Below are 27,689 nucleotides of genomic sequence, written 5' to 3' on the forward strand. Positions count from 1 at the left end.
ACCTTCAACTCACGGGCACAGTGATTTCTGATACTCAATTTCCATCATTCAAATCCAGTCTTCAGAGTCATTTAATTTGTACCTTCTACTGACATTCACAGCGAGGGCATCCTAGACACTCAATTTTCACATTCTTTTTCACTCACAAATCACAAGTTAAATACAAACTTTACTAAACTCAGACATTTTCCAAAGTGGTTCGTGAGCGCCCTCTAGTGATAGTGAGGCCAGTTAAGACAACTCATTGCCCCCCAAAATTGTCTCTATAAAGTGCAGATTCACTAAGGATTCAATTTCTGCTGTCAGCTAAAAATACATCTTCTGCCGTTGTTATTGGCACAGCCATAAGCTGAACTTACTGCTCTCTCTTTAGAATCCACAACTAGGTAAAGCCATGAATTAAAGAATATGCAACACAATCATCTGAAAACATTTCAAAGTAACCTTTGCTTGATCCCAATGTGAACGCATTATTTTGGCTGTTGGGAAGCCTTTTTCACAACCGAATAAACGTGATTACAAAGTAGTCAAGGAAGATTTTTTTTTTTAAATAATATACTTGTATAGTTCATTTCTCTTCCTAACTTCTTTCAGTGCTCCAGTGACAATGGCAACCGATGACAATGGCTAAATCCACACAAATCTGCATTACAATTCCCTGATCATTTATTTCCTAACACATTTGGTGTTTTTTTTTTTTTTTTTTTGAAAAGTAAAGGCTTCCATCAGATTCTTTCATTCCTCAGCCCTGTACTCCAGAGTTCTTAAACTGGTGGACCTGGGACAATTGTGGTCTGCACATATGGTCTATTTACATTTAAAATTTCTTACTGGTTGCCAAAATTTAAAAATCTGGATTTCTGGCATCTTATGAAGAAAGAAAATGACCTTTGGCAACATCTTTTCTGCTTCCCCACCTGGCAACATACTTGCAGGAGCCGAGAGGGGCTACGCCTTTAGGTGATGCCTTGGTTCAGTGAGCCAGTCACAACTCAACCCCCATCAGTCACATGGGTTACTTACCTGGCCCCAAAAGCCTTTGAGATGCAACCCCTGAATTCGTGACCCCTTTCAATTCTTCCTGTGAAGGTTCTCTTTAAAATCCTTATAATCAAGCTAAAAATCCTTATAACCAAGCTAATCTTCTATCCTGTTCTCACCACAAAACGCTACTGACACAGACTAAAAGGAACACGCTATTATAAAGAAAAGTAAAAAGATATTCTCCGTAATCGAGGACTGCCAACACGCAAACTAGCAGTTTAGGTTGATTTCAAACGCAATCGATTCCCTCAGACTTGATTAAGTTCACTGTGCATTTATGAATCATGTCTTTGTTTTGAGAGGACAAAACCCTCACCATGGGCTCATGCATAGCAGACAAGCAACTTGTAGGTCTATCACAAACCACCTGCTCACATCCCAAGATTTCTTTCTTGGAACCAAAGCCCTGAAGACCAGGTGACTGGCCAACCAAGTCATGAAAAGGAGACATGCACTCACAGGTGTGCTGCTGTCCGAGAAGGTGTTCATGCTGACGGAGGTACTCAGCTTGTCTGAGGACACGGAAGGTGGGGATGGGCTCCTCTTCTCCAGGGGGTCCTGCCGCTGCAGGTACTCGCGCCACACTCGCTGAATGCTGCCAAAAAACAAACAAACAAAAAAGAGCGCACACACCGTCACTCCCCAGCCACACACTCGGCAAAGCACAAGGAGTCTGAAGGAATTGGCTATGGGGACAGGGAAACTGACACACCTAGAACGTGACAAGGGAAATCAGAAGACCTGGACTGTCTATGCTACTGGTTCGACTTTTACAGACTTGCCTGAGCTCAGTCTCCAAGAATCAACTTAGTCAGAAAAAGTCATCCATCAAAGTGAAACTAGTTTGCACACGTAAATGTACATGCTTTGATTTATGGGACACAAAATCTTTCAACTTCTCATCCTTTTTTCAAATGAGAATAATAAATAAGCTGACGTATCACTTATTCATTCACTCAATACATAATTGTTGAAGGACCATTCTGTGCCAGGGTCAGCACTTTTGCTCTGGACAGAGGCTACAGGGCCGCTCTAGGGGGTGCCATTCACAAAGACCTCAAGGTGAGGGGCGTTCTGTGATGTTAGACAGTGTAGTCTGTGTGGCCAAATGCAGTGGCCCTCTCCGGGCACGCGTCAGGTAAAAGCCCTACGGTCATGGATTTTACATACTGTGGAAGGAAACTGGTGTTGTATGATAAATAAACAAAGAAATGGACAGAGAAGACAAAATATTTGAAAGTATTATGTACTATTCAGAAAATTAAAGTAACCCTCGATTAGGTGGCTTCTTGAGATTTCACCCAAGGAAGCTCTTCATTTCCTGTGATTATTATCCCAAAAGTGTCATCTTCTGATTTGGATAATAGAAACCTCTTCTTTGTGAAAGCTAAGTGATTTCTTTTTCCATTTGAACTAGCTTATAATCTTTAAGATTAAGATCTAGATTTCCACATGTAATCAGGGAACAGGATTCGATTTTCTCCTGGGGGTTAGCCCGACATGAAGACCAACTGTCAGTATTCAGCTTTCTAGAATAGTTTTAAATGGTTTCACTGATTCTATCACCATCTCTTTTTTGACTTCTGGAAGCATCTGATCTTCTATAATTCTTCCACATACAACCAAAGTCACTAAAGGTGTTTCTGTATAAACAAACTGATTTATTATCATTTGGCTAGAACGGTTCAAAGACCATCAGTTCTCAACAGTCAGAGGATATAAAGAACACGTTAATGCTACCACATTATTGAATTTGTATGTGTTCCCTAATTTATTAAGGCTCTGTGAGTTATAATGCTCAAGGAAAAGTCCAGAAGCTACAGTGAAACAACCTTGGGATCAGAGGCCAATCTCCCTGAAACTATGAACCTTCAGCTTCTGGGGCCCTTACTGAAAGGCCAGAAGCTTCTTGCCTTGGGTCATATGTGGTCACTATTTTCTTATGCAATGTCTGCTCAAAATGCACCCTTATTCATTTATTTTCCTTTGGTTTAAAGATTTTAAACAGAATCTCAGAGAGGGTCCTGTAAGATTATGTGCCTGAATTTGGTAATCCCGTTGTTTCTTCTGGGATCCATTTTATTAAGGGAGTATCACATTTTGGCCAGCTGATTTCCACACCATCCAAAGTGCTTGAAGCGTTGAGCAACTCCCAGAGCCCTGCTGACAAGTTCTGCCACTTTACAGCACCTAAAGCCTGTAAACCTGCGCATAAGGGCTTAAAAACGTGTGACATTTTTAAAGTAATTTAAAAAATAGAAAATACTGACAACCCATAAGACACCCACAAGTTTATAGGACTTCAGGTATTCCTCTTCCAACCCCCCCTTTTTAAATTCCTTGATTATTCAGAAAATATAGAAAGAAAATGAAGTAGGCATTTGAGACATTACAATTTAGCTTGTTGAACACCAGGGGGCAGCGTGACACCTTTAAAAAACAACGATGCTGGGCAAAACCCAGGTGAGGTCTGCAAAGAATTTAAAGCATCCCCTTCCCCATCCTAGTTCTATGGAATCTGGAAAGTGACATATCAGTTTTCCTTAAGTCAGAGATTAAAAAGACAATATTCTTTCCTTCCAAGTAGATGGATATCCTCTTCTTGTTTTAATTGACAAGAAAATGTGATAATATTAAATACGTTTAAAATGTGTATTAAAATCATCTAAGCCCACTCGCTGCCTTAATACAGAAGCTATTTTAATTTTTGGATATTTACCTTACTATCCTTGTCTACATATATGAAAACAATTTTACTTAGTTGAAAGCATACTACATTTCATTTTTTTTTTAAATATTGGGATCAAAAAAGAGAGGCCAGTCGTGTCATACAAGGCTATTACTCTAAATTGCTACATTGTTTATTTTAATGGTGGAGCCATGCTACTCTCTGAATCATAGAAAAGTGTTTACATTACACAGGAACTCCCCTTTGATGACACTGATGTGATGTTCATAGGTTAAATTAGTCTAATATTAGCTCTCGGAATACCATCTCTAAATGCTATTTTACTGTACTAGGGAACTGAAACAAAACGTAGAAGCATTTGTCCTTCGGTCAAAGGGAATCATTTCTCATCTTCTCATCCTAGCTTTACCACAATTCCTACTCACCAGCCTCCCTTACGGCTGCAGAGTAAACCCTGAGCACCAACTACCTTGACATTTTTACTTCTGAAACTAAGCAGTGCCATCAATATAATGCTTTTAAAAGCTGGTCGCAGTAAGGGAGCACATTTTGTGTGTTCCTGCATTTTGAATTATAAATAAGGTATAGAAGTTTACTTCAAAAGAGATGATAGGGGCGCTTCCGGGAAGATGGCGGAGGAGCAGGACGTGGAGATCGCCTTCCTCCCCACAGATACACCAGAAACACATCTACACGTGGAACAACTCCTACAGAACACCTACTGAACGCTGGCAGAAGACCTCAGACCTCCCTAAAGGCAAGAAACCCCTCATGTACCTGGGTAGGGCAAAAGAAAAAACAGAGACAAAAGGTTAGAGGCAGGACCCGCACCAGTGGGAGGGAGCGGTGAAGGAGGAAAGATCTCCACATACTAGGAAGCCCCTTCGCGGGCGGAGACTGCGGGTGGCTGAGGGGGAAAGCTTCGGAGCCGCGGAGGAGAGCGCAGCCACAGGGGTGCGGAGGGCAAAGCGGAGAGATTCCCTCACAGAGGATCGGTGCCGACCGGCACTCACCGGCTCGAGAGGCTTTTCTGCTCCCCCGCCGGGGCGGGCGGGGCTGGGAGTTGAGGTTCGGGCTTCGGTCGGAGCGCCGGGAGAGGACTGGGGTTGGCGGCGTGAACACAGCCTGCAGGGCGGTGGTGCGCCACGGCTGGCCGGGAGGGAGTCCGGGGAAGAGTCTGGACCTGCCGAAGAGGCAAGAGACTTTTTCTTCCCTCTTTGTTTCCTGGTGCGCGAGGAGAGGAGATTAAGCGCGCTGTTTAAAGGAGCTCCAGAGACGGGTGCGAGCCGCGGCTAAAAGCGCGGACCCCAGAGACGGGCATGAGACGCTAACGCTGCTGCTGCCGCCACCAAGAAGCCTGTGTGCGAGCACAGGTCACTGTCCACACCCCCATTCCGGAGAGCCTGTGCAGCCCGCCACGGCCAGGGTCCCGGGATCCACAGACAACTTCCTCAGGAAAACGCACAGCGCGTCTCACGCTGTTGCAACGTCACGCCGGCCTCTGCCGCTGCAGGCCCGCCCCGCACTCCGTGCCCCTCCCTCCCCCGTGCCTGAGTGAGCCAGAGCCCCCGAATCAGCTGCTCCTTTAACCCCATCCTGTCTGAGCGAAGAACAGACGCCCTCCTGCGACCTACACGCAGAGGCGGGGCCAAAAACAAAGCTGAGCCCCTGGGAGCTGTGAGAACAAAGAAGAGAAAGGGAAATCTCTCCCAGCAGCCTCAGGAGCAGTGGATTAAAGCTCCACAATCAACTTGATGTACCTGCATCTGTGGAATACCTGAATAGACAACGAATCATCCCAAATTGAGGAGCCGTGTGGATGAAAGCCTCTTCGTGCTGCAGACAGGAGTCAGTGCTGTGCCTCTGAGGTGGGAGAGCCAACTTCAGGACACTGGTCCACTAGAGACCTCCCAGCTCCACATAATATCAAACGGCGAAAATCTCCCAGAGATCTCCATCTCAACACCAGCACGCAGCTTCACTCAACGACCAGCAAGCTACAGTGCTGGACATGCTATGCCAAACAACTAGCAAGACAGGAACACAACCCCACCCATTAGCATAGAGGCTGCCTAAAATCATAAGTCCACAGACACCCCAAAACACACCACCAGATGTGGACCTGCCCACCAGAAAGACAAGATCCACCCTCATCCACTTGAACACAGGCACTAGTCCCCTCCACCAGGAAGCCCACAGAACCCACTGTACCAACCTTAGCCACTGGGGACAGACACCAAAAACAACGGGAACTACGAACCTGCAGCCCGCAAAAAGGAGACCCCAAACACAGTAATATAAGCAACATGAGAAGACAGAAAAACACACAGCAGATGAAGGAGCAAGAGAAAAACCCACAAGACCTAACAAATGGAGAGGAAATAGGCAGTCTACCTGAAAAAGAATTCAGAATAATGATAGTAAAGATGAGCCAAAATCTTGGAAACAGAATAGACAAAATGCAAGAAACATTTAACAAGGACCTAGAAGAACTAAAGATGAAACAAACAATGATGGACAACACAATAAATGAAATGAAAAATACTCTAGATGGGATCAATAGCAGAATAACTGAGGCAGAAGAACAGATAAGTGACCTGGAAGATAAAATAGTGCAAATAACTACTGCAGAGCAGAATACAGAAAAAAGAATGAAAAAACTGAGGACAGTCTCAGAGACCTCTGGGACAACATTAAATGCACCAACATTCGAATTATAGGGGTTCCAGAGGAAGAAGAGAAAAAGAAAGGGACTGAGAAAATATTTGAAGAGATTATAGTTGAAAACTTCCCTAATATGGGAAAGGAAATAGTTAATCAAGTCCAGGAAGAACAGAGAGTCCCATACAGGATAAATCCAAGGAGAAATACGCCAAGACACATATTAATCAAACTGTCAAAACTTAAATACAAAGAAAACATATTAAAAGCAGCAAGGGAAAAACAGCAAATAACACACAAGGGAATCCCCGTAAGGTTAACAGCTGATCTTTCAGCAGAAACTCCGCAAGCCAGAAGGGACTGGCAGGACATATTTAAAGTGATGAAGGAGAAAAACCTGCAACCAAGATTACTCTACCCAGCAAGGATCTCATTCAGATTTGATGGAGAAATTAAAACCTTTACAGACAAGCAAAAGCTGAGAGAGTTCAGCACCACCAGACCAGCTCTACAACAACTGCTAAAGGAACTTCTCTAGGCAATAAACACAAGAGAAGGAAAAGACCTACAATAACAAACCCAAAACAATTAAGAAAATGGGAATAGGAACATACATATCGATAATTACCTTAAATGTAAATGGACTAAATGCTCCCACCAAAAGACACAGATTGGCTGAAAGGATACAAAAACAAGACCCATATATTTGCTGTCTACAAGAGACCCACTTCAGACCTAGAGCCACATACAGACTGAAAGTGAGGGGATGGAAAAAGATATTCCATGCAAATGGAAACCAAAACAAAGCTGGAGTAGCAATTCTCATATCAGACAAAATCGACTTTAAAATAAAGACTATTAGAAGAGACAAAGAAGGACACTACATAATGATCAAGGGATCGATCCAAGAAGAAGATATAACAATTGTAAATATTTATGCACCCAACATAGGAGCACCTCAATAAATAAGGCAAATACTAACAGCCATAAAAGGGGAAATCGACAGTAACACATTCATAGTAGGGGATTTTAACACCCCACTTTCACCAATGGACAGATCATCCAAAATGAAAATAAATAAGGAAACACAAGCTTTAAATGATACATTAAACAAGATGGACTTAATTGATATTTATAGGACATTCCATCCAAAAACAACAGAATACACATTCTTCTCAAGTGCTCATGGAACATTCTCCAGGATAGATCATATCTTGGGTCACAAATCAAGCCTTGGTAAAATTTAAGAAAATTGAAATTGTACCAAGTATCTTTTCCAACCACAACGCTATGAGACTAGATATCAATTATAGGAAAAGATCTGTAAAAAAATACAAACACATGGAGGCTAAACAATACACTATTTAATAACGAAGTGATCACTGAAGAAATCAAAGAGGAAATTAAAAAATACCTAGAAACAAATGACAATGGAGACACGACAACCCAAAATCTATGGGATGCAGCAAAAGCAGTTCTAAGAGGGAAGTTTATAGCAATACAATCCGACCTTAAGAAACAGGAAACATCTCGAATAAACAACCTACACTTGCACCTAAAGCAATTAGAGAAAGAAGAACAAAAAACCCCAGAGTTAGCAGAACGAAAGAAATCATAAACATCAGATCAGAAATAAATGAAAAAGAAATGAAGGAAATGACAGCAAAGATCAATAAAACTAAAAGCTGGTTCTTTGAGAAGATAAACAAAATTGATAAACCATTAGCCAGACTCATCAAGAAAAAAAGGGAGAAGACTCAAATCAATAGAATTAGAAATGAAAAAGGAGAAGTAACAACTGACAATGCAGAAATACAAAAGATCATGAGAGATTACTACAAGCAACTCTATGCCAATAAAATGGACAACCTGGAAGAAATGGACAAATTCTTAGAAATGCACAACCTGCCAAGACTGAATCAGGAAGAAATAGAAAATATGAACAGACCAATCACAAGCACTGAAATTGAAACTGTGATTTAAAATCTTCCAACAAACAAAAGCCCAAGACCAGATGGCTTCACAGGTGAATTCTATCAAACATTTAGAGAAGAGCTAACACCTATCCTTCTCAAACTCTTCCAAAATATAGCAGAGGGAGGAACACTCCCAAACTCATTCTACGAGGCCCCCATCACCTTGATACCAAAACCGGGCAAGGATGTCACAAAGAAAGAAAACTACAGGCCAATACCACTGATGAACATAGATGCAAAAATCCTCAACAAAATACTAGCAAACGGAATCCAACAGCACATTAAACGGATCATACACCATGATCAAGTGGGGTTTATTCCAGGAATGCAAGGATTCTTCAATATATGCAAATCAATCAACGTGATACACCATATTAACAAATTGAAGGAGAAAAACCATATGATCATCTCAATAGATGCAGAGAAAGCTTTTGACAAAATTCAACACCCATTTATGATAAAAACCCTGCAGATAGTAGGCATAGAAGGAACTTTCCTCAACATAATAAAGGCCATATATGACAAAGCCACAGCCAACATCGTCCTCAATGGTGAAAAACTGAAAGCATTTCCACTAAGATCAGGAACAAGACAAGGTTGACCACTCTCACCACTCTTATTCAACATAGTTTTGGAAGTTTTAGCCACAGCAATCAGAGAAGAAAAGAAAATAAAAGGAATCCAAATCGGAAAAGAAGTAAAGCTGTCACTGTTTGCAGATGACATGATACTATACATACAGAATCCTAAAGACGCTACCAGAAAACTACTAGAGCTAATCAATGAATTTGGTAAAGTAGCAGGATACAAAATTAATGCACAGAAATCTCTGGTATTCCTATACACTAATGATGAAAAATCTGAAAGTGAAATCAAGAAAACACTCCCATTTACCATTGCAACAAAAAGATTAAAATATCTAGGAATAAACCTACCTAAGGAGACAAAAGACCTGTATGCAGAAAATTACAAGACACTGATGAAAGAAATTAAAGATGATACAAATAGATGGAGAGATATACCATGTTCTTGGACTGGAAGAATCAACATTGTGAAATTGACTCTACTACCCAAAGGAATCTACAGATTCAATGCAATCCCTATCAAACTACCACTGGCATTTTTCACAGAACTAGAACAAAAAATTTCACAATTTGTATGGAAACACAAAAGACCCCGAATAGCCAAAGCAATCTTGAGAATGTAAAACGGAGCTGGAGGAATCAGGCTCCCTGACCTCAGACTATACCACAAAGCTACAGTAATCAAGACAGTATGGTACTGGCACAAAAACAGAAAGATAGATCAATGGAACAGGATAGAAAGCCCAGAGATAAACCCACGCACATATGGTCACAGGAGGCAGGAATGTACAGTGGAGAAAGGACAGCCTCTTCAATAAGTGGTGCTGGGAAAACTGGGCAGGTATATGTAAAAGTACGAGATTAGGTCACTCCCTAACACCATACACAAAAATAAGCTCAAAATGGATTAAAGACCTAAATGTAAGGCCAGAAACTATCCAACTCTTAGAGGAAAACATAGGCAGAACACTCTGTGACATAAATCACAGCAAGATCCTTTCTGACCCTCCTCCTAGAGAAATGGAAATAAAAACAAAAATAAACAAATGGGATCTAATGAAACTTAAAAGCTTTTGGACAGCAAAGGAAACCATAAACAAGACAAAAAGACAACCCTCAGAATGGGAGAAAATATTTGCAAATGAAGCAACTGACAAAGGATTAATCTCCAAAATTTACAAGCAGCTCATGCAGCTTAATAACATAAAAACAAACAACCCAATCCAAAAATGGGCAGAAGACCTAAACACACATTTCTCCAAAGAAGATATACAGATTGCCAACAAACACATGAAAGAATGCTCAACATCACTAATCATTAGAGAAATGCAAATCAAAACTACAATGAGATATCTCACACCAGTCAGAATGGCCATCATCAAAAAATCTAGAAACAATAAATGCTGGAGAGGGTGTGGAGAAAAGGGAACCCTCTTGCACTGTTGGTGGGAATGTAAATTGATACAGCCACTGTGGAGAACAGTATGGAGGTTCCTTCAAAAACTACAAATAGAACTACCATATGACCCAGCAATCCCACTACTGGGCATATACCCTGAGAAAACCATAATTCAAAAAGAGTCATGTACCAAAATGTTCACTGCAGTTCTATTTACAATAGCCCGGAGATGGAAACAACCTAAGTGTCTATCAACAGATGAATGGATAAAGAAGATGTGGCACATATATACAATGGAATATTGCTCAGCCATAAAAAGATCGAAATTGAGCTATTTGTAATGAGGTGGATAGACCTAGAGTCTGTCATACAGAGTGAAGTAAGTCAGAAAGAGAGAGACAAATACCATATGCTAACACATATATATGGAATTTAAGAAAAAAAAAACTGTCATGAAGAACCTAGGTGTAAGACAGGAATAAAGAGTGTGTCCTACTAGACCTACTAGAGAATGGACTTCAGGATATGGGGAGGGGAAAGGTTAAGGTGTGACAAAGCGAGAGAGAGGCATGGACATATATACACTACCAAACGTAAGGTAGATAGCTAGTGGGAAGCAGCCGCATAGCACAGGGAGATCAGCTCGGTGCTTTGCGACCGCCTGGCGGGGTGGGATCGGGAGGGTGGGAGGGAGGGAGACGCAAGAGGGAAGAGATATGGGAACATATGTATATGTATAACTGATTCACTTTGTTATAAAGCAGAAACTATCACACCATTGTAAAGCAATTATACTCCAATGAAGATGTTAAAAAAAAGATGATAAATACATTTTTCAATTTCCTTGCCAGGTCAGCTCCAATGTATATTCTCTTATCTCAGGGATGGCATAATCGCCTGCCTCTGCCCTTTCGTTATATATCCTCATCAGTTGTATGGTGCGGTGGCTCCCTCCTGCACTCACAACTACTTGGGACTCACAGCTTGTGCCGTTCTGGTTGTCACTGGATGTCCTCACACAGAAGAGTAGAAGAGAGGGCTCTGTGAGAGCTGGCATGCTTAGAGGAGGTTTGAGGGAGTCCTGGTTACTTTAATTAGCTTTCAAGGATGGATGGGATTTAGATTGCTAGGGAGGAAGAGGAAAGACCTCTGGACAAAGGCATGGAAGGGAGGGTACCAGGCAGGATGCAGGACGGTCCCAGAAAAGAGTGGTACCGCATGAGGGTATGAAGACAGGAAGAGGATTCTGATGTCGCCCCGGGCCAAGCTGGGGGAAGACTGAGAAGTACCTGCCCCTCGTGAGGGGGAACCCCCATCCTGGCACAGTTAGTAGTTGCCAGACCTTCAACTTTTCAAAGACAGTCAGAAATCTGGATTCTTCTGTGAAAGTTACTAGTTCTTATGTGTTACTAAATAATTGTTAAAGTTTCAAAATACATTATTACCCAAGTAAGCTGGATTTGAGGATGGGAAAAAAGGGCACCATCAAAGAGGACACAAGTCTGAGTATCTTGGGAAACAAAAGCTAATTACATATAGCTCTTTTTGTGTGTATTCTCCCACACAATCCTTACAACAAGTGGGCTATGGGAAAGGCTCTTTTATTATCATAGAGGTAGGTTTTGCCTGCCCACCATTAACTTCTCCTTCTCTTGGTTCCAGCACCCATTTTCCCTTGAGGACCCACCAACCCTCAACCAATGAGCTATGGATGGGGCAGATCCTACGCCTCCACTGTAGAGAGCAGCCCGTGTGCTGGGGCTGAACAACCGGAGGGCAGGGACTGGTTCATGGATGCTCACATGGCTCAAGCCAGGCAACGAGAGGCTACAGAGAAAGAAGCCCCCTCCTGCACCTGGAGGTTTTCAGCTGGTAGGATGTAAGCCTAGAGCTGTCCATGATCACTTTGCAACAATGCTGGGAGAGAAGCAATAATGTAGAGAGAGGAGCTTACAGAAGAAGAAGACAAGAGATGCCTGATGGCCTTGCTTGAAACACATTAGCCCCCCGGTGTTTCTGTTAGGTGTTCTAATAAAATCTCTTTTTACATACAAGTTAGTTTGAGTTGAGTTTCTGTTACTTGCAACCAACAGTCCTGGCCAAGTTCTGGGGGACAAGATGAGAACTGATATAACACTTGAACCAGTTTCCCCTGTCTCCCCATAACATTGTATTCCCTCCTCATGGTTTGGCAAAAGAGAGAAATGAAGCAGGAGCAAGATGATGGGTTTGGCTTGTCACATAGTGACTTTGAGTAGGTAAGAAGAACCTACTATTTGTTTAAGCCTCTGTTAGTTAAATTTTCTACATGCAGCTAAAATCTACCCTAACAGATTTGCCATATTTGTATTATTTGGTGTCTGCCCCGACCCTGTATCTTGATACAGACCTGCCCAAATGCCAGGAAAGGGTCACTGAAGGCACTAGGCAGGTTTTCCGCAGCATTTGCCCATATCTCTAGGCTGCTTCCCCTCCCCCCAGTTTCTGCCCAGTTTGTAAGTCCTGGCTTCAGCTCCCTACTCTGACTGTTGGTACTTCCTAAGCATCACAGAGCTATGCTCTGCTGGATCTTCCTGCAGGTTTCTTCACCAACACCTATGACCACCTGGAGTTTCAACAACACCCAACTCCCACACAGACGGAAATTTGGGCCACTCGGGTCTCGGCTCTATAATGCTCTTTTCTTTGTGAGGACTGAGAAAGCACTTCAGAAGTAAGGCACACAGAGTCGACTGAGCGTATGAGTGAGGACAGTAGCTCTGGGAGGTATTAACCACTCGAAAGCAAGAGTTATCAGATTAGCCCGGTCCAGGTGCCTCTCTTCCAATGAGTCCTATTCCTCCACTAGATTGTGAAGACCTTGAGGGCAGTGACCATGTGTATAGTGACCATCACATCTATACAGTTCTAGGAATATGGTAAGCTGGTGATCAACAGATATATTCTCCTAAGACTGTGTCCCAGAAATAGCTCAGTAAATGCTCAAAGCAGAAAAAGTTTTACCTCGTGAGGAAGTGTGGTTATAAACCAGTGTGTTTACTGAATTCTTCAGCTCTTTGACTTCGGTTTGGTACTTCCTTATATTTTCTATCTCTCTGTTGAAGTTCTCATTGTATTCATTCATTCTTCTGAGTTCAGTAAGCATATTTATGACCATTGCTCTGAACCCTTTATCAGGTAATTTACGTATCTCCATTTCACTGAGGTTTCTTCCTGAGGTTTTATCTTGTTCTTTCATTGGGAACATATTCCTCTGTTGCTTTACTTTGCTCGGTTCTCTGCGTTGGTTTCTATGCATCAGATGAAACAGCCAGCTCTCCCCGTCTTGAAGGGCTGGCCTTGTGCAGGAGACAAAGCTTATCATTCAAGCTTGCCCCAGCTCTTGCTTGTCTCTCAAACCTCTGCTTATCCAAGCAGCCCTTTTTATTTTTAATAACTCCCAGTAGGTAAGGGTGTGCCAAGACCAGTCGGTGTCACAAAGGGGAGGATCTCAGTCAGCACCTAGATCTGGACTGATTGGAAGCCAGACCCTCAGGCAGCAGCTTTCAAAAAATACAAATTTATACAGTCTTGTGGGACCACAGGCACAAGCCCTGCTGGCCTCCAGAACCAGAAGGAGATCAAGGAGGTAATAACTCCTGGGTGGCAGCCACAATGAACAGGGCACCAGAGGTAAAAACTGGGGTACCAGACACATAGGAGAGCTCCTCTCCAAGAGACGCTGAAGCTCTGAAGTACGGCAGAGGGAGAGCTTGAAGATAGTGCCCACCCTCCGAGGTCTCAGGCAAGGTTTACAGTCAGCCCTTAGATGTGTATTTAATGAGAAGCCTGCCCCTTTCACATCAAGACTGAGCTCCGGGGTCTCCTGCCTCTTGCTATGCCCTGGGAGTGGTAGATATTTAAGAACACTTTCTCCAGGGACTTCCCTGGCGGTCCAGTGGTTAGGACTTTGCCTTCCAATGCAGGGGGTGTGGGTTCGATCCCTGGTTGGGGAACTAAGATCCCACATGCCTTGCGGCCAAAAAACCAGAACATAAGACAGAAGCAGGGCTTCCCTGGTGACGCAGTGGTTGAGAGTCCGCCTGCCGATGCAGGGGACACGGGTTTGTGCCCCGGTCCGGGAAGATCCCACATGCCGCGGAGCGGCTGGACCCGTGAGCCATGGCCGCTGAGCCTGCGCATCCGGAGCCTGTGCTCCGCAACGGGAGAGGCCCCAACAGTGAGAGGCCCGCGTACAGCAAAAAAAAAAAAAACCAAACAAACAGAAGCAATATTGTAACAAATTCAATAAAGGCTTTAAAAATGGTCCACATTAAAAAAGTCTTTAAGAAAAAAAAAAAAGAACACTTTCTCCGTTGGTTATAGTCCATATCCTACCCCTCCAATGTCGAGAGTAGCCTGTGTGCTGGGGCTGCCCAGCTTTAAAATTAGCAAATGAATTTCTTTCACATAAAGTCTGGGCACTTTTTAAAGGGCTGCGTCTGTGCTGAGCCCTGGAGTGGGTGAATCTGCATGCGGGCCCTTTAAGAGATGCTCCTTAGTTCACCACAGACTCTAGGATCTCAGGGGCATAAGCCCCATTGGTCTTCAAAGCCAAACGTTTTGGGGGCTCATCTCTCAGGTTCCAGTCATGAAAGTTGGGGTGCTCAATGTGGGGTATAATTCTTTTGCTCCTCAGAGAGAAGCTCCGGGTTTTCAGTTCCCTCCCCAATGTGGGTCTTCACACCGGGGATGGGGCACATGGAGAGCTTGTGTCTCGGCCTTTCCTACCCACTTTGATGTGGTTTTCTTCTTGTTTGCCCAATGTGAAGGGGTCACTCCACCAGTTTTTCGGGGTGTTTTTGTTTTGTTTTGTTTTTTTCAGAGGGAATTGTTCCACAGGTAGCTGTAGATTCAGTGTGTCTGTGGGAAGAAATGGTTCAGGATCTTTTTATGTTGCCATCTTGAACCGGAACCTCCCAGAAACTAAATGTGTTTACAGTGATATAGATTCTTGCTCAGTTTCACTTCTCAATAGCTGTGGCCTTGGGAAAAATACTAAAACGTAGTGGCCTACATTTTGCTCATGCACAAAATGGGAACAATAACTTCTTTGTAATTCTTGCAAGGAGTCAAGGATACGGTGTTTAAGTCACTTAGCCCCAAACTTGCCAAATAGAGGTCCTAGATAAATCATTATAATTACTTAAGAAAATCAAACACTTTCAAATATTTTTAAGTAATACGTGCAAATCATATACATTGATATGATATGTTGGATTCCTGAGGATCTTTACTGGCAATATTTTATTAGCCCAATTTGATGTAAAAATATGTTTAGAAAAGGTACAACTGCATGGAAAAGACACACTGGACTGAATGTTTTTCTTGGATTTTCTCATTGAAAGCTCACTACAATCCTTTAAGACATGGTTACCATTCTCATTTTACAGAGGAGTGAAACTAAGGCCCAGAGAGGTAAGCAGTGCTCCCAAGGTCACACAGCAGGTAAGGAACAGAGCTGGTATTTGAACCTCGGGTGATCTAACTCCAAAGTCTGTGTTCTCAACCACTCTTCTCTCATATCTTCATTTAATTAAACTTTTGACTAAAGTTGATAGGCATTACTCTCAAACAAATGTAATTAAACAAGCTTTTTTTTTTTTTTTGCAGTACACGGGCCTCTCACCGCTGCGGCCTCTCCTGTTGCGGAGCACAGGCTCCGGACGCGCAGGCTCAGCGGCCATGGCTCATGGGCCCAGCCGCTCCGCAGCATGTGGGATCTTCCCGGACCGGGGCACGAACCCGTGTCCCCTGCATCAGCAGGCGGACTCCCAACCACTGCGCCACCAGGGAAGCCCTAAACAAGCTTTTATTGAGAAATATCTTCGACATTATTTTGGGAATTGTCCTCCTTCTCAAGAGTGTATCTGTCTTTGTCTCTCTCTCTCCCCCTTATCAATCTAAATGTTATTTCATCACTAAATAAAATATATTAATAAAAAATACAGAGAGGAATTGAACATATTTAATGAGCAGACTTTTAAAAGATGATTCATATTCAATAGATCTCTATGTTGTTCCATCACAAAATAAATATATTGTTGAAACATAAAGAGGGGATTGCAAACAATTAATGAACAATTTTTAAATGATGGCTTGTATTCAGAAGATGAGTTCTAGATCTCACTGCAACATGCAAGGAGTGACCCCAACGTAAAGGGCAGAGATCTGAAGGGATTTGGAGGGTCCGTTTCCTTCCTTGGCAGTCAGGCCTCCCTGCTAAAACCTGCACTCCTTTGCTGTGTACAGTCATTCCCAGACCCTCCGGCAGTCTTGGCCCTTAAGAGTACTTTTGTCTTCAGTCTTAGGGTTGCGCTGAGAGCCCTTGTCGTGGTGCTTTCACTATTACTTTTGCTTTCACTAAATTTTCCAACTTAAGAAGGTTGCCTTTGATTGATCTTCGGAAAACTTGCCTTTCACCTCCCCAAAGTGACTTTTTATTAATAGCTGTGCAATCCTGATTGCTTTCACCCTTTTGATGCAGTTCTTTGATCCTCCAAGTCTAAAACTCAAAACTACCTCTTAACAGTGGCATTCATGAACCAGGGAATGCACTCTTCCTGACAATTCCTCTAAGTTCCACCCCTCGACACACATGTTCTTTCCCCACAGGCCTCTAATTCCTTCCACGGATACTTTGCACTGCCACATACAGGTTTAGGCTTTCCTACCAGATTATTTCCTTTTTATGTTGTCCTGAGTGTGAGGGAACAATTGAGCCCCTTTCCTGCCCCATCCAACCCCAACCCGGGTTCCCACTACTGCAGGTACACTGTGGAGGTAGCCCACATCTGGGAACAGTTCTCACCTTGCCTTATCTTTTACGTTCAGAGATTGGCCTGCCAAGGTACATCCCACCTCAGGGCTTGCAGGGGCTGGACTGTCCAGAAAACCTTCACTGGAACCTACTGCTCTCTCCTCATTAGGGAGGGGACTGGAGAGTTTCCAGGAAAGCAGATGTTATGGTACAGTAACTCCTGCTTCTTCCTAACCCCCTTCTACTGGGGAAAGGTAGATGTCCAGCTGGATCCCACCCAGAGAAGACAGAAGACCCTAAGAGAAATCCTGTGGAGTTCGACAGTGACTCTGGAACATGGGACGAGACCCATCTTTCCTAGCCAATGCTCTCCAGGTCTAAAGGTCCCTTGGGAAGCAGGAATGGGGGGTATGCCAAGATCCTCCCCGTTGAGGATGCCAAGGTCAGCCTGGGGGAGACAGCCAGCAACGCAAGGGACACAACGAGGGGTGCAGCTCAGGGGAGACCCAGTGACCTTTTCCACAGGGTCCCAACCCTTAGAGCTATTTCTAAGGAAGGAACTGCCTGGGGGTGCAAGTGCTCACCGTCCGAGGGAAACCTGGGGCAGCCTTGGTGTTTAGCACTCAGAGGGTGTGAGAGGTGACAGCAGAAGGGGTGGAGAAGAGAAAGAAAGGGAGACGATGGGGAGAGTGGAAAGAGGAGAGGGGGAGAGGGAAGGGAGGGGAGCCGGCTGCACAGCTGTAGGGAAGGTCTAATGTGTGTGGAGGGGAGATGTTCAAACTGTCATAGAGTTAAGAATTTAATAACCAGATTAGACAAGATTCACTGAACTGGACTAAATTCTCCGATGGGACTCAAATTCCATTATTGGGCAAGATTAAGTCTTCTCTCCCTCATCCCTCTCCAGTGAGTGGAAATGGGGTTCGGAGTTATTACAAGAGATAAAACCATTCTGTTTGCACCTCACTGAGCTGAGACGCCTCCATTACACCAGCTACACATAACATTCCCAGACTCTCTGAGCTGCTGGACTTCAGGCACAGAGATTTTTCTTCTTTGCTGGTTCCGCCTCCTGGCACCTGCCCCTCGGTCTCTACAGACTGGAGAAGACAGAAAACTAAAAAAGACCAGGGAGGTTTCTTAACTTCATTTCAGCATTCAAATTAATCACTCTAATTTTTCACACAACCAACTTTCCTTTCCAGTGCTTTTTCAGTTAAGAGGATGTTATCTTAATGAGAACATTGCTAAGGAGAAGGCAACGTATGTTTGGAAACTAACATCTTGTGAAGTGAGGCTGACACACTGCTCACATAAAACGATTTGGTAGCCTGATTCGTTATTCATTTAGTAAGTGTGACACACAGCTACCTAGCAGGGGACCCAACTGGTTCAGAAGCCACGTTTGAACTTTACCTTGAGAGACAACCCTATGTTCGCTCAGAGGCAAGCACTTTACTGATAACCAATGTTAACGTAGATTTACAGGGGTGTGTATTAATATTCACGTTTATCCAGCAGGATATTGCATATCTGTGTAATTTCTGTTTCAATTCCTAAATCTAGAAATGGCTTACTTCTTCAAAGTTGTACACCTCAAGGCTCTTGTCTTCAAGGTGACTTCTTTTCTAAAAGATTCCTCTTTGGGCTTTTTGTAAATGATCAGTGATCCTGGCCAAGGTCAGATATGTTTAAATTCTCCAGAAACATGCTTCTCAGAGTGTTAAGCTCTGTGTGTGTGTGTGTGTGTGTGTGTGTGTGTGTGTGTGTGTGTGTGTGTGAGAGAGAGAGAGAGAGAGAGAGAGATATTATATACACCCTCACTGGTTATGCTTATAATGTACCCCTGAAGGAAAATCTGAATGGGAAAGGATCACAGAGAGCAAACATGAATAGTTTAAAATTGCTTCTAAAGTGATTATGATGGGCCCCTTTTCTATTTACTAATGGTTTTAGAAGGTTGTTATTTTGTTCTAGAATACAGCCTGTCTCATTTTGGATCTCATTAGTTTTCTTTTTGTTAATACTGAGGTGTATTTTTATGTGATAGTCATTTTTTGTGGGGGAAGGGGACTCTCATTTGGCCAAGAAAGAATAAGAAAGAAAAGGATAAGAAATTAGAAAGAAAGGGAAAAGCTATTTTCCCAAAATAACTGGACAAGAGCTGGACTGGAAACAGAAAAAAGGAAGAGTGTTGAAAGGATGCGTGTGTGTGTGTGTGTTTGTGTGTGTAAAAGACATGTTCTGAGGTAGAAATAACCAAGTTGTTCCAAGATGGAATAAACCAAGTTACCAAGAAGAAAAGCGGTGGAAAATGCTGGTGGAAGCTGAAGAATGTTACTCTGCCTGAAAGGGAGAAACCAAGAACTGAGGAAGTGATGCCAGTCAAATAATTCCCTACATTATCCAGTGGATGGTGCCGGGTGCCCAAAACAGCTTTGTTGCTACTTACAACAGGGAAGAAATAATATGTAACATATAAATGTGAATTCAATGTGTAATTCTTATACCCCCAAATTCCAGAATAGTTCAGAGATTAATAAAGCAAGAACTGTAAAACAAAAACTTTAATGTAAACTTTGAAATAACTTACATTTTCACCTTTGATTCCAAGAGCTGTAGATTGAGGTGATACTTTTCAATATTATTCTCCACATCCATGGCCAGTTGGTGACTACAAACAGAAATAATGCCTCAATATAGCTGAATCCATGAAGTTACCATTTATATCAATAAAGCTGCCAATTTAGATTTAATTGAAAAAGCAAATATACATGCAATTTTGTTCATTTTATTAACAGAGTCCTAAAAGTTCCTATTGATGGATGGTGGATAAATAGCCATACCATAGAAAGAAATTGTTGTTTTGCCTTTTAACATTGCTTTTCTTTTGATTTCTACCATTTAGCCCAACATTCATATCTAAGGCATGTAAATCATTTACTTTAAGCAAAGAGGGAAGCAGAATATTAGACCATTTCAGGGGAATAAAAACCGTAAGTAGAGTGTTACAAATCCCATTGTATTGTCCAACCAGTAAGTTGTAGAGAGAACCTCATTCATTCCCAATGGTGTCACTACCATTGAACCTTTCTTCCTTTCATTCTGGAAGTGTTTTCGGAGCTCCCGCTATGAGCAAAGCATCAGTCTGCCCTGGAGAAAGACGGAGGACTGTGAATGTATGGTCACTGCTCCTATGAGCCTATAAGACAATCACTGGGTGCTACAATGGTCAAGGAAGACTTCATGGTGACTATGGCAGTTGTGCTCGGTTTTGAAGAATGGACAGAAATTAGTAAGTTGAGATATAAAAGGTAATACATATGAAGATGATATTAAAACAAAGGAGTAGAATCCCAAGAAAACAAAAACACTAATTTGAAAAGATACATGCACCCCAATGTTCATAGCAGCATTATTTACCATAGCCAAGATATGGAAGCAACCTAAGCGTCCACCAACAGATGAATGGATAAAGCAGTTGTGGTATATACACACACACACACACACACACACACACACACACACTAGAATATTACTCAGCCATAAAAAAGAATGAAATTTTGTCCTTTGCAACAACATGGATGGACCTTGATGGTATTATGCTTAGTGAAATAAGCCAGACAGAAAAAGACAAATACTGTATGTTATCACTTATGAGTGGAATCTAAAACCTAAACCAAATGAATGAATATATCAAAACAGAAACAGACTCACAGATATAGAGAACAAACTAGTGGTTACCAGTGGGAAGAGGGAAGGAGAGGGGGGCAAGATAGGGGTAGAGGATTAAGGGGTACACACTACTGTGTATAAAGTAAATAAGCTACAAGAATATATTGTACAGCACAAGGAATATAGCCAATATTTTACAGTAACTTTAAATGAAATATAATCTATAAAAGTTTTAAATCACTATGTTGCACACCTGAAACTAATATAATATTGTAAATCAACTATACATCAATGTAAAAAAAAACTTAAGTCACTGATACCAAAAATGAAACCTAGGCAGGCCCAGGCAGGACTAAACCCCACTGAGGTCCCATTCTGAAGATGCAAGAAAAGGGAGAGGAGTGTAGGAAGCTATTTACTGGGTCTGCCCACTCAGGATAAGGGGACCTTGGACACAACTATCGGTTGGGTCCAGTTAAATCTGGTCTCTTTCTGCACCACCTAAAGGGTTTTGTTCACCTGTGACTTTATTGAGACAGCAAAATGATTCACTGAAAGTGACTATACCCACATTATTGGGGTCTCTGATGGCAATTTGTATCCATGACCGTGAGCATCAAACTAAACTAGTGACTGTATTCTTTTATTGCAATGATGGTTTGAAGTGCCATTGTTAAATGATTATAAAAGTGACCTATGTTCTTCAGAAAAAAAAAGAGTGGAGGTGAAATGTTCAGGTTATTTGGGGACAATAAAGAGAAATTTTGTGGAAGAGGAAGATACAAGGAGGAGCATAAAAGGAAATGGGTTTGTACAAGCAGAAAAGTCATAGTCATTGGCCACACAATGTGTACAAAACACTGTCGTGACATTTTAATATTAGCTCATTTAATTCTCACAGTAGCCTTTATCAATCAAGAATTATTTTCCCCAGTGTAGAGCTGAGAAATCTGAAGCTCAAAGAGGTTATGTTCAACTCAGCAGAAACCGCATTAAAACTCAAGTCTCACCACTACAAAGTACCGCTTGGAGGATTTAATATCAGTCTTTTATTAAATTTCTACTGACTGTGGTTTTCATAGATAAAGTGTTTGACAACCCAATCCAATACACATGCATGTGGTAAGGGTGTGTGTGTGTGTGTTTAAAACTGAAACAAAAGTTTCAAGAAATATTATTTCTCCAACTACATGTAAGGCACTCTGATATTATTTAAATATATTTCAGATTTTTTAAAAGGCCAGGGGTGACCCATCAAATTGGTTTAACAAACAATCAGTGGATTGTGATCTACAGTTTGAAAAACGTTGCTGCAGGGAAACAAAGCATGTGAAGCAGGAAAATGTGATGAATGGGATGTTTTAGAATGGTTTGTGGTGGGTGTGAGCAAGGAGAATGAAGGAAATTATTTAGGTGGGTATTCAAATTAGCCAGGTAATGAAGACCAGGATTATAATTATAGTAAAGAAAAGAAAAAGATAAGAAAAAATTGTGCTAGAGACATCATTAAGATAATGAATGATGTATCCTCTCTTGAGAAAGGAATAAGCGATGGGGAAAACATGGTAGATCAGATATATTCACACGTGGCCACTAGGTGGTGCCATCAGCCCAAGACAGCTTTGTGGTTGCCTAGGTGGGATGCTGAGGGGCAAGGAAAAAAACACTCTTGCCTGGTCTGTGCTGTTGGTATTCAGGTTTACCATTATTAATTTAACCTTATTCACTCATTTACAGATATATTAAAGGTCTCCTCTATGCCAGGAATGATGCAAAACATGGGGGACACAATGATGAAAACACTAGACATGTTTCCTGTTCTGATGTTCCTACAATCTAGGAGAAGATGCATATTGAATGAGTAACTAAAAATGTGATGGATGTTATTAAAGGGGAAACACGGAGAGACCTAATCCAGTGTCGGTAGGCTGGAAAGTCTCATTTTTATAATTCTATGGTCTTGTGGGAACAACAGCCTTATAAAAAGGATATTTTAAAATACTGTTAAGTTAAACTCCTTACAAACAAACTAGCAAATTGGGCAACAGAGGTATATGTGAGGTGCTGTGGGGCCTGTTGATATATGCAGCAACCAAAGACAAGGCTCGAGTCTTCACAAAAAGAAATTTTTAAAATAGTATTAGCAATTTTATTACTGTGGGGTTATAATTCATATATCCTCAACAAGCTATATACTACAAATACCAGTAGGTTTAAATTAGATAGCTTTAGCTCATTCTGTCAATAATTGCTTGTGGGTCATAAAGCAATTATACATCAGAAGAATGTGTGATTTACAATCATGCATTTCCTACTCTGGTACCCGGCCTGATTCAACATTTACAAAAAATATTGAGAGCAGTCAGCCTAAGGTCTTACTTAAGTTAATAAATGATTCTCAAAAACAATAGAGTTATAAGCAGCCTCCTAATTAATGGTCTTAGTAATTGCTCTTCTCTGTTTATGGGCACATGCCAAGCTTCACTGAGAGACAGACAGACAGACAGAGACAAATGCATCCAGTTGGCCCTGCAGATGGTGTCAGGTAGAATGGAGTTGCAGCTCCCCCTCCCTTCCCACCAACTGTCTACCACAAAACCCTGTTGAGCATTCAGAATAAATGTAACATTCCAAGGGGGAATAACGGATCAACTGCTATGACACCACTATCACTTAACTTATGGTCATTTCAAGTAGCTGAGATGATTCACATTAACACCTAAGTCAGCTACAGCTATGATCAAATGCCTAACCAGCTCACTCTCAGAGTACACCAATTTTTCAATCAAATTTGACAGCTTTCAAGGACACAGCCCTGCCCTGAAGCAGACCAGGAAAATCTTCAGAATTCCAGGCAAATGGGTAGAATTCTTAGGACTGGTAGCCACAGTTAGGACAAGCATGAAAGGGAAGCTTGCCCCAGAGGCCTGGGTGTTTTGAGGGAAGACTCTGAATCCCATCCCTGGAATTCCTCAACCATGACTGGGAAAATTAAGCATACAAAGCAGACTGGCCATTTCCAGAAGCTTTCAGCTTTCTCAGGCTTCTAGAGAATGAGAGGGAAAGAACCAAGGAAGGGGGAGGGGACCATTAATCTTCACATATCTTCCTGAGAGCATAGAGCTGGGAAAGATAACATGTTGGTGTTAGCGAGGGGTTTAATATAGAGTTGTGGTCCATTAGCAGGGAAAAAACTTCTGGAGTTCACTTCCCACATTAAAATCGATAATGAAAAAACAGCATAACCAGATTTAATAAATAAATGAGCTGAGCTGAACATCACAGAGGAAGTGTGTCCTCAGAGAATTAAGCTCAAAGAGATTACTGAATAACTAAAAAAAAATCTAAAATGCATGTAGACCACGGGCTCTCAACCCCAGATCCTCATTAGAATCACACAAAGGAAGCTTTTAAGAAATACTGGTTCTAGGATCTCACCCCCAGAGATTCATAGTTGATTTGTCTGGGGTGGGGCTTATGCATTTTTATTAAACTTCCTGGTGATTCAAGGTGTAGCCAGAATGAAGAACCACTGATCTAACATCATTACAACACTGATCTCCACAGAAGAAAAATCTTCTTCCTAGTTTCAGCCAAAACATCTTCAGTTATTATTGTTTACAAATAACTAGTGATGGTGGTGATGAGGGGGCAGGATAATCAAACAATTTTATTATTTATTCATATTAATGAATATGAATACCCTGGCATAACAAGAGTAAATTAAATCCATAGATAAGCCAGAAACTTCATTTGATCAAATGAACGGTTCTTCAAGTAGTAACATGGCCAATTCTTAGAATCATGGAGATGGGATGAACCTGAGAGGCCTTCTGGTTCAAACAGCCCCCAAGAGAAGGAGCCAGTATTGAAGGCACCATTCTATTGATACAGAGCAGGACCCTGTGGGGCTCCTGGGCCCAAAAGCCTTTCTGGGTGCCCCATTTCTTGATTACAGGAAATAGGCTTCATTCAGCCTCCAAGACCTTCCCCAAGTTCCAACCAGCAGGTTCCAACAGTTGCTAATTAGGGAAGGGAGGGGATGCGGAGACTAAGGAGGAAGAGTCAAGAAATGATAGTGCAGCCTTAGGGCAGGGTCCTCGTTCCCCATCAAGGGATACACATAACAGTATCTCTCAGCTGTTCTGAAGATACTGAAACCCCACCAGGTGGGAGAAGTTAACAGTATGCTGCCCACAAGCCCATACGTAGACCCAAGACCTTCTGGTTGGAACCAGAGGGTTGATGATGCTGACTCCCACTTACCTCACCACCAACCAATCAGAAGAAAGTCCACAAGCTGATCACACCCTCTCTGAACCATCACTGTAAAACTTCTCACAACCAACTCCAGGTTGGGACACAGTTTTGAGGGCGTTAGCCCACTGTGGCCCCCTTTGCCTGGCAAAGCAATAAAGCTATTCTTTTCTACTTCACCCAAAACTTTGTCTCTGAGAACTAATTTGGTGTTGGGGTACAGAGCCGGATTCGGCATCACTATCATGTGTGTCACATTTCACGCACTCAGTAAGGCTGTCAAGCCAGTATGGTTAGCTTCATTTTTAAAGATGGGGAAATGGGCTCAGGATGGTTAAGTAATTTGTCCAGACTCACAAAGCCAGGCAAAAGCAGAAAGAGCAATCAAATCCAGGCTTTTCCATTTTCAGGAATGTTTTCAACAGCATCTCAGATGGATGGTCATGTACACTCTTCTTAGGCACTTCCAGTGTCTATCAGCTCACTCCTTAACAAAGAAGTCCACCCTGTTGGGCAGGCTGAATCTTTACTAAATTCATTATTTTCTCTGAGTCATAAAGCTGTTTCTCCATAACAAGAGAAACATAGCAGAAACGTTCTGTTTCTCCGGAACAAGAAGAGCAATGTAGCCCCTCTCTCATAGGAAAATTCCTTCAGATGTTTAAGAATAGCTGTATGTTCCCTCTAAGATTTCTTTTCTTCAAGCTACACATCCTCAGCTCTTTGTAGTAGTTTCACGTGGTTCCAGAACCCTCCGTTTTAACCCTCCGGTGCTCTTGGGGACGTCAATGTGATTTCTAAATGTGGTGCCCAGAGTCAAATGTGGTGACATTCACATGGACTTGACCATGGGACTTAGCGGTTACAAGCAGGGGCTCTGGTGGCATTGAACCTGAGTTTCATTCTCCTTCTCACCACTCTTGGCTGAGTGTACTTAGACAAGTGCTGAAGGCACTCTGAGCCTCTTTCCTCATCAGTAAAATGGAAATAATAATGCCTATATCAAAAGGCCATAATCAGAATTCACTGAGGAAACATCTGTAAACATTCACTAGTACAGAGTAATGATAGCTCATTTTTTAATGATAGTTCATTTTTTCTTCTTTTAACTTGACAATGTATACCTATTAATCAAACTAGTATCGTGGTAATATCTTTAGAAGCCATGTAAAATCACAGTCTCATGTTAATGTCAGAAAAAACCTCTAAGCATTCACCCACATGGAAATCAGAATACATCTTGCACATGCTCTAATTGTACAATTTTCCTACAAACCTAAATGGAAGACTTTATCTCTGCTCAGTTTCATCTCTTTCTTTCTTGCTTTTAATTCCAGCTCAGTTTTGTTCCATTCTGCAGTATTATTTTGAATGTTCATTCTATTAGTCTTACCCTTGTGTTTTTACAAATTTTATGACTGCCTTCTAGACACATCACTGATTAAAAGCCAAAGACAGGGCAGGGTTAAGTTTCAAGCCCTCAGACATACCATCAGAGACATCTCCAGGCATCATATTACTCTGTTAGTCAGTACAGCTTGTGTATTGTAGCTCAACTAGCCATAAATCTATTTAACTATATCTCAAATGTGCCACATTTCTAGGTCCTAACAAAAATGATATCCTAAGATTCATTTACTTATTTATTGTTGCCTTGTCGAATAGCTTTCTTTAATGCAAGCTTTTCAACTTCAACTTTAATTTCCTTTAGTATTTTTACTTACTTTTCAAGTAAATATTTTCCATCGTTAACTTGTTTTAAAGGATTCTGCAATCTTTTTAATTCTTCCTGTGAAAAAGAAAAGAAATGTCTTACAAATTGACTCCATGTACTTATAGGTAGTAATATTTCAGGACAACTGTTAACAAAATTGAGATAATCACCATGAGGAGTTCTGGACCTTGCAATAGATGAGTGCTTAAACATACAATTTGATTCTTGATCAAATTAAAATATAAAACTCCTACTCAAATTTTGTGACTTTTTTTTTTTTAACCACTAAAGATCATGCTTCCTGTTATTTTTCCGGAGTAGCAATATGTTTAGATGGATCCACCCATACTCTTCCCAGATTTACTCTTGTCAACAGTATTATGTTTGCTGGTTGCTGGGTGAGGAGTTCTAAGGAACATGAGCTCGGTTTGTCCGTTTAGCAAACATCCTCTCTTGTCTCTTGGTAACTCTTGGTAACCTCAGCCCCAGTGCCCAGACACACACATACACACAAACACGTGCACACACTCCTTCCCTGAATTTCAGGCATCCATAGTCTCTGTAATCCCATTCCCTCAGCCACAGCGATTGGTTCAGGAATGCGACGGAAGTCGGCCCAGGCTCCTGGTGAGACTCTGCCTGTCTCCAGTCTTGTTGCCAGTCACAGCAGGATTTAAGGAAGGCCCACAGAGGTCTGGATCTGGGAAGACCACCGTTCCTTGAGATCACCCTGCTTTCCTTGTCGCCACCAACTGCTGAAGTGCCAAGAGGAAGCCCCGATTAGCACTAATTACTCATTTGTCCCTAAAAGACCATCAAGACTAGTCTCAACATGTTTCTAACCCACCAGACATCCAAGTCTCCGAGGTTACCCATTTTCTTTAACTTCAT

General features: G+C 41.9%; 1 protein-coding gene across 1 annotated transcript; it reads right to left on the reverse strand.

Moving 5' to 3' along the window:
* Positions 1-1,300: 1,300 nt before the first annotated feature.
* IQCJ (IQ motif containing J) lies at positions 1,301-27,689 on the reverse strand. Its single transcript, XM_089909921.1, has 4 exons — positions 27,646-27,689; positions 26,809-26,943; positions 19,746-19,826; positions 1,301-1,639 (listed from the first exon to the last, which is right to left on the reverse strand). The coding sequence occupies exons 1-4, from the start codon at positions 27,687-27,689 to the stop codon at positions 1,357-1,359; spliced, it is 543 nt and encodes a 180-aa protein (XP_089766047.1). The 3' UTR covers positions 1,301-1,356.

This window comes from Delphinapterus leucas, chromosome 4 (assembly GCF_059928025.1).
Source record: "Delphinapterus leucas isolate spDelLeu-1000000601 "Yukka" chromosome 4, BTC_Dleu_Yukka2, whole genome shotgun sequence".
Lineage (NCBI taxonomy): Eukaryota > Metazoa > Chordata > Mammalia > Artiodactyla > Monodontidae > Delphinapterus > Delphinapterus leucas.

Excerpts from the sequence above, each read along its gene's own strand:
- IQCJ (XM_089909921.1), bottom strand. The coding sequence starts at position 27,689 with ATGAAGTTAAAGAAAATGGGTAACCTCGGAGACTTGGATGTCTG. Across the intron at positions 19,827-26,808 it reads GGAAAATATTTACTTGAAAA|TCACCAACTGGCCATGGATG; the intron begins GTAAGTAAAAAT and ends TTCTGTTTGTAG. Across the intron at positions 1,640-19,745 it reads TTGGAATCAAAGGTGAAAAT|CATTCAGCGAGTGTGGCGCG; the intron begins GTAAGTTATTTC and ends GTTTTTTGGCAG.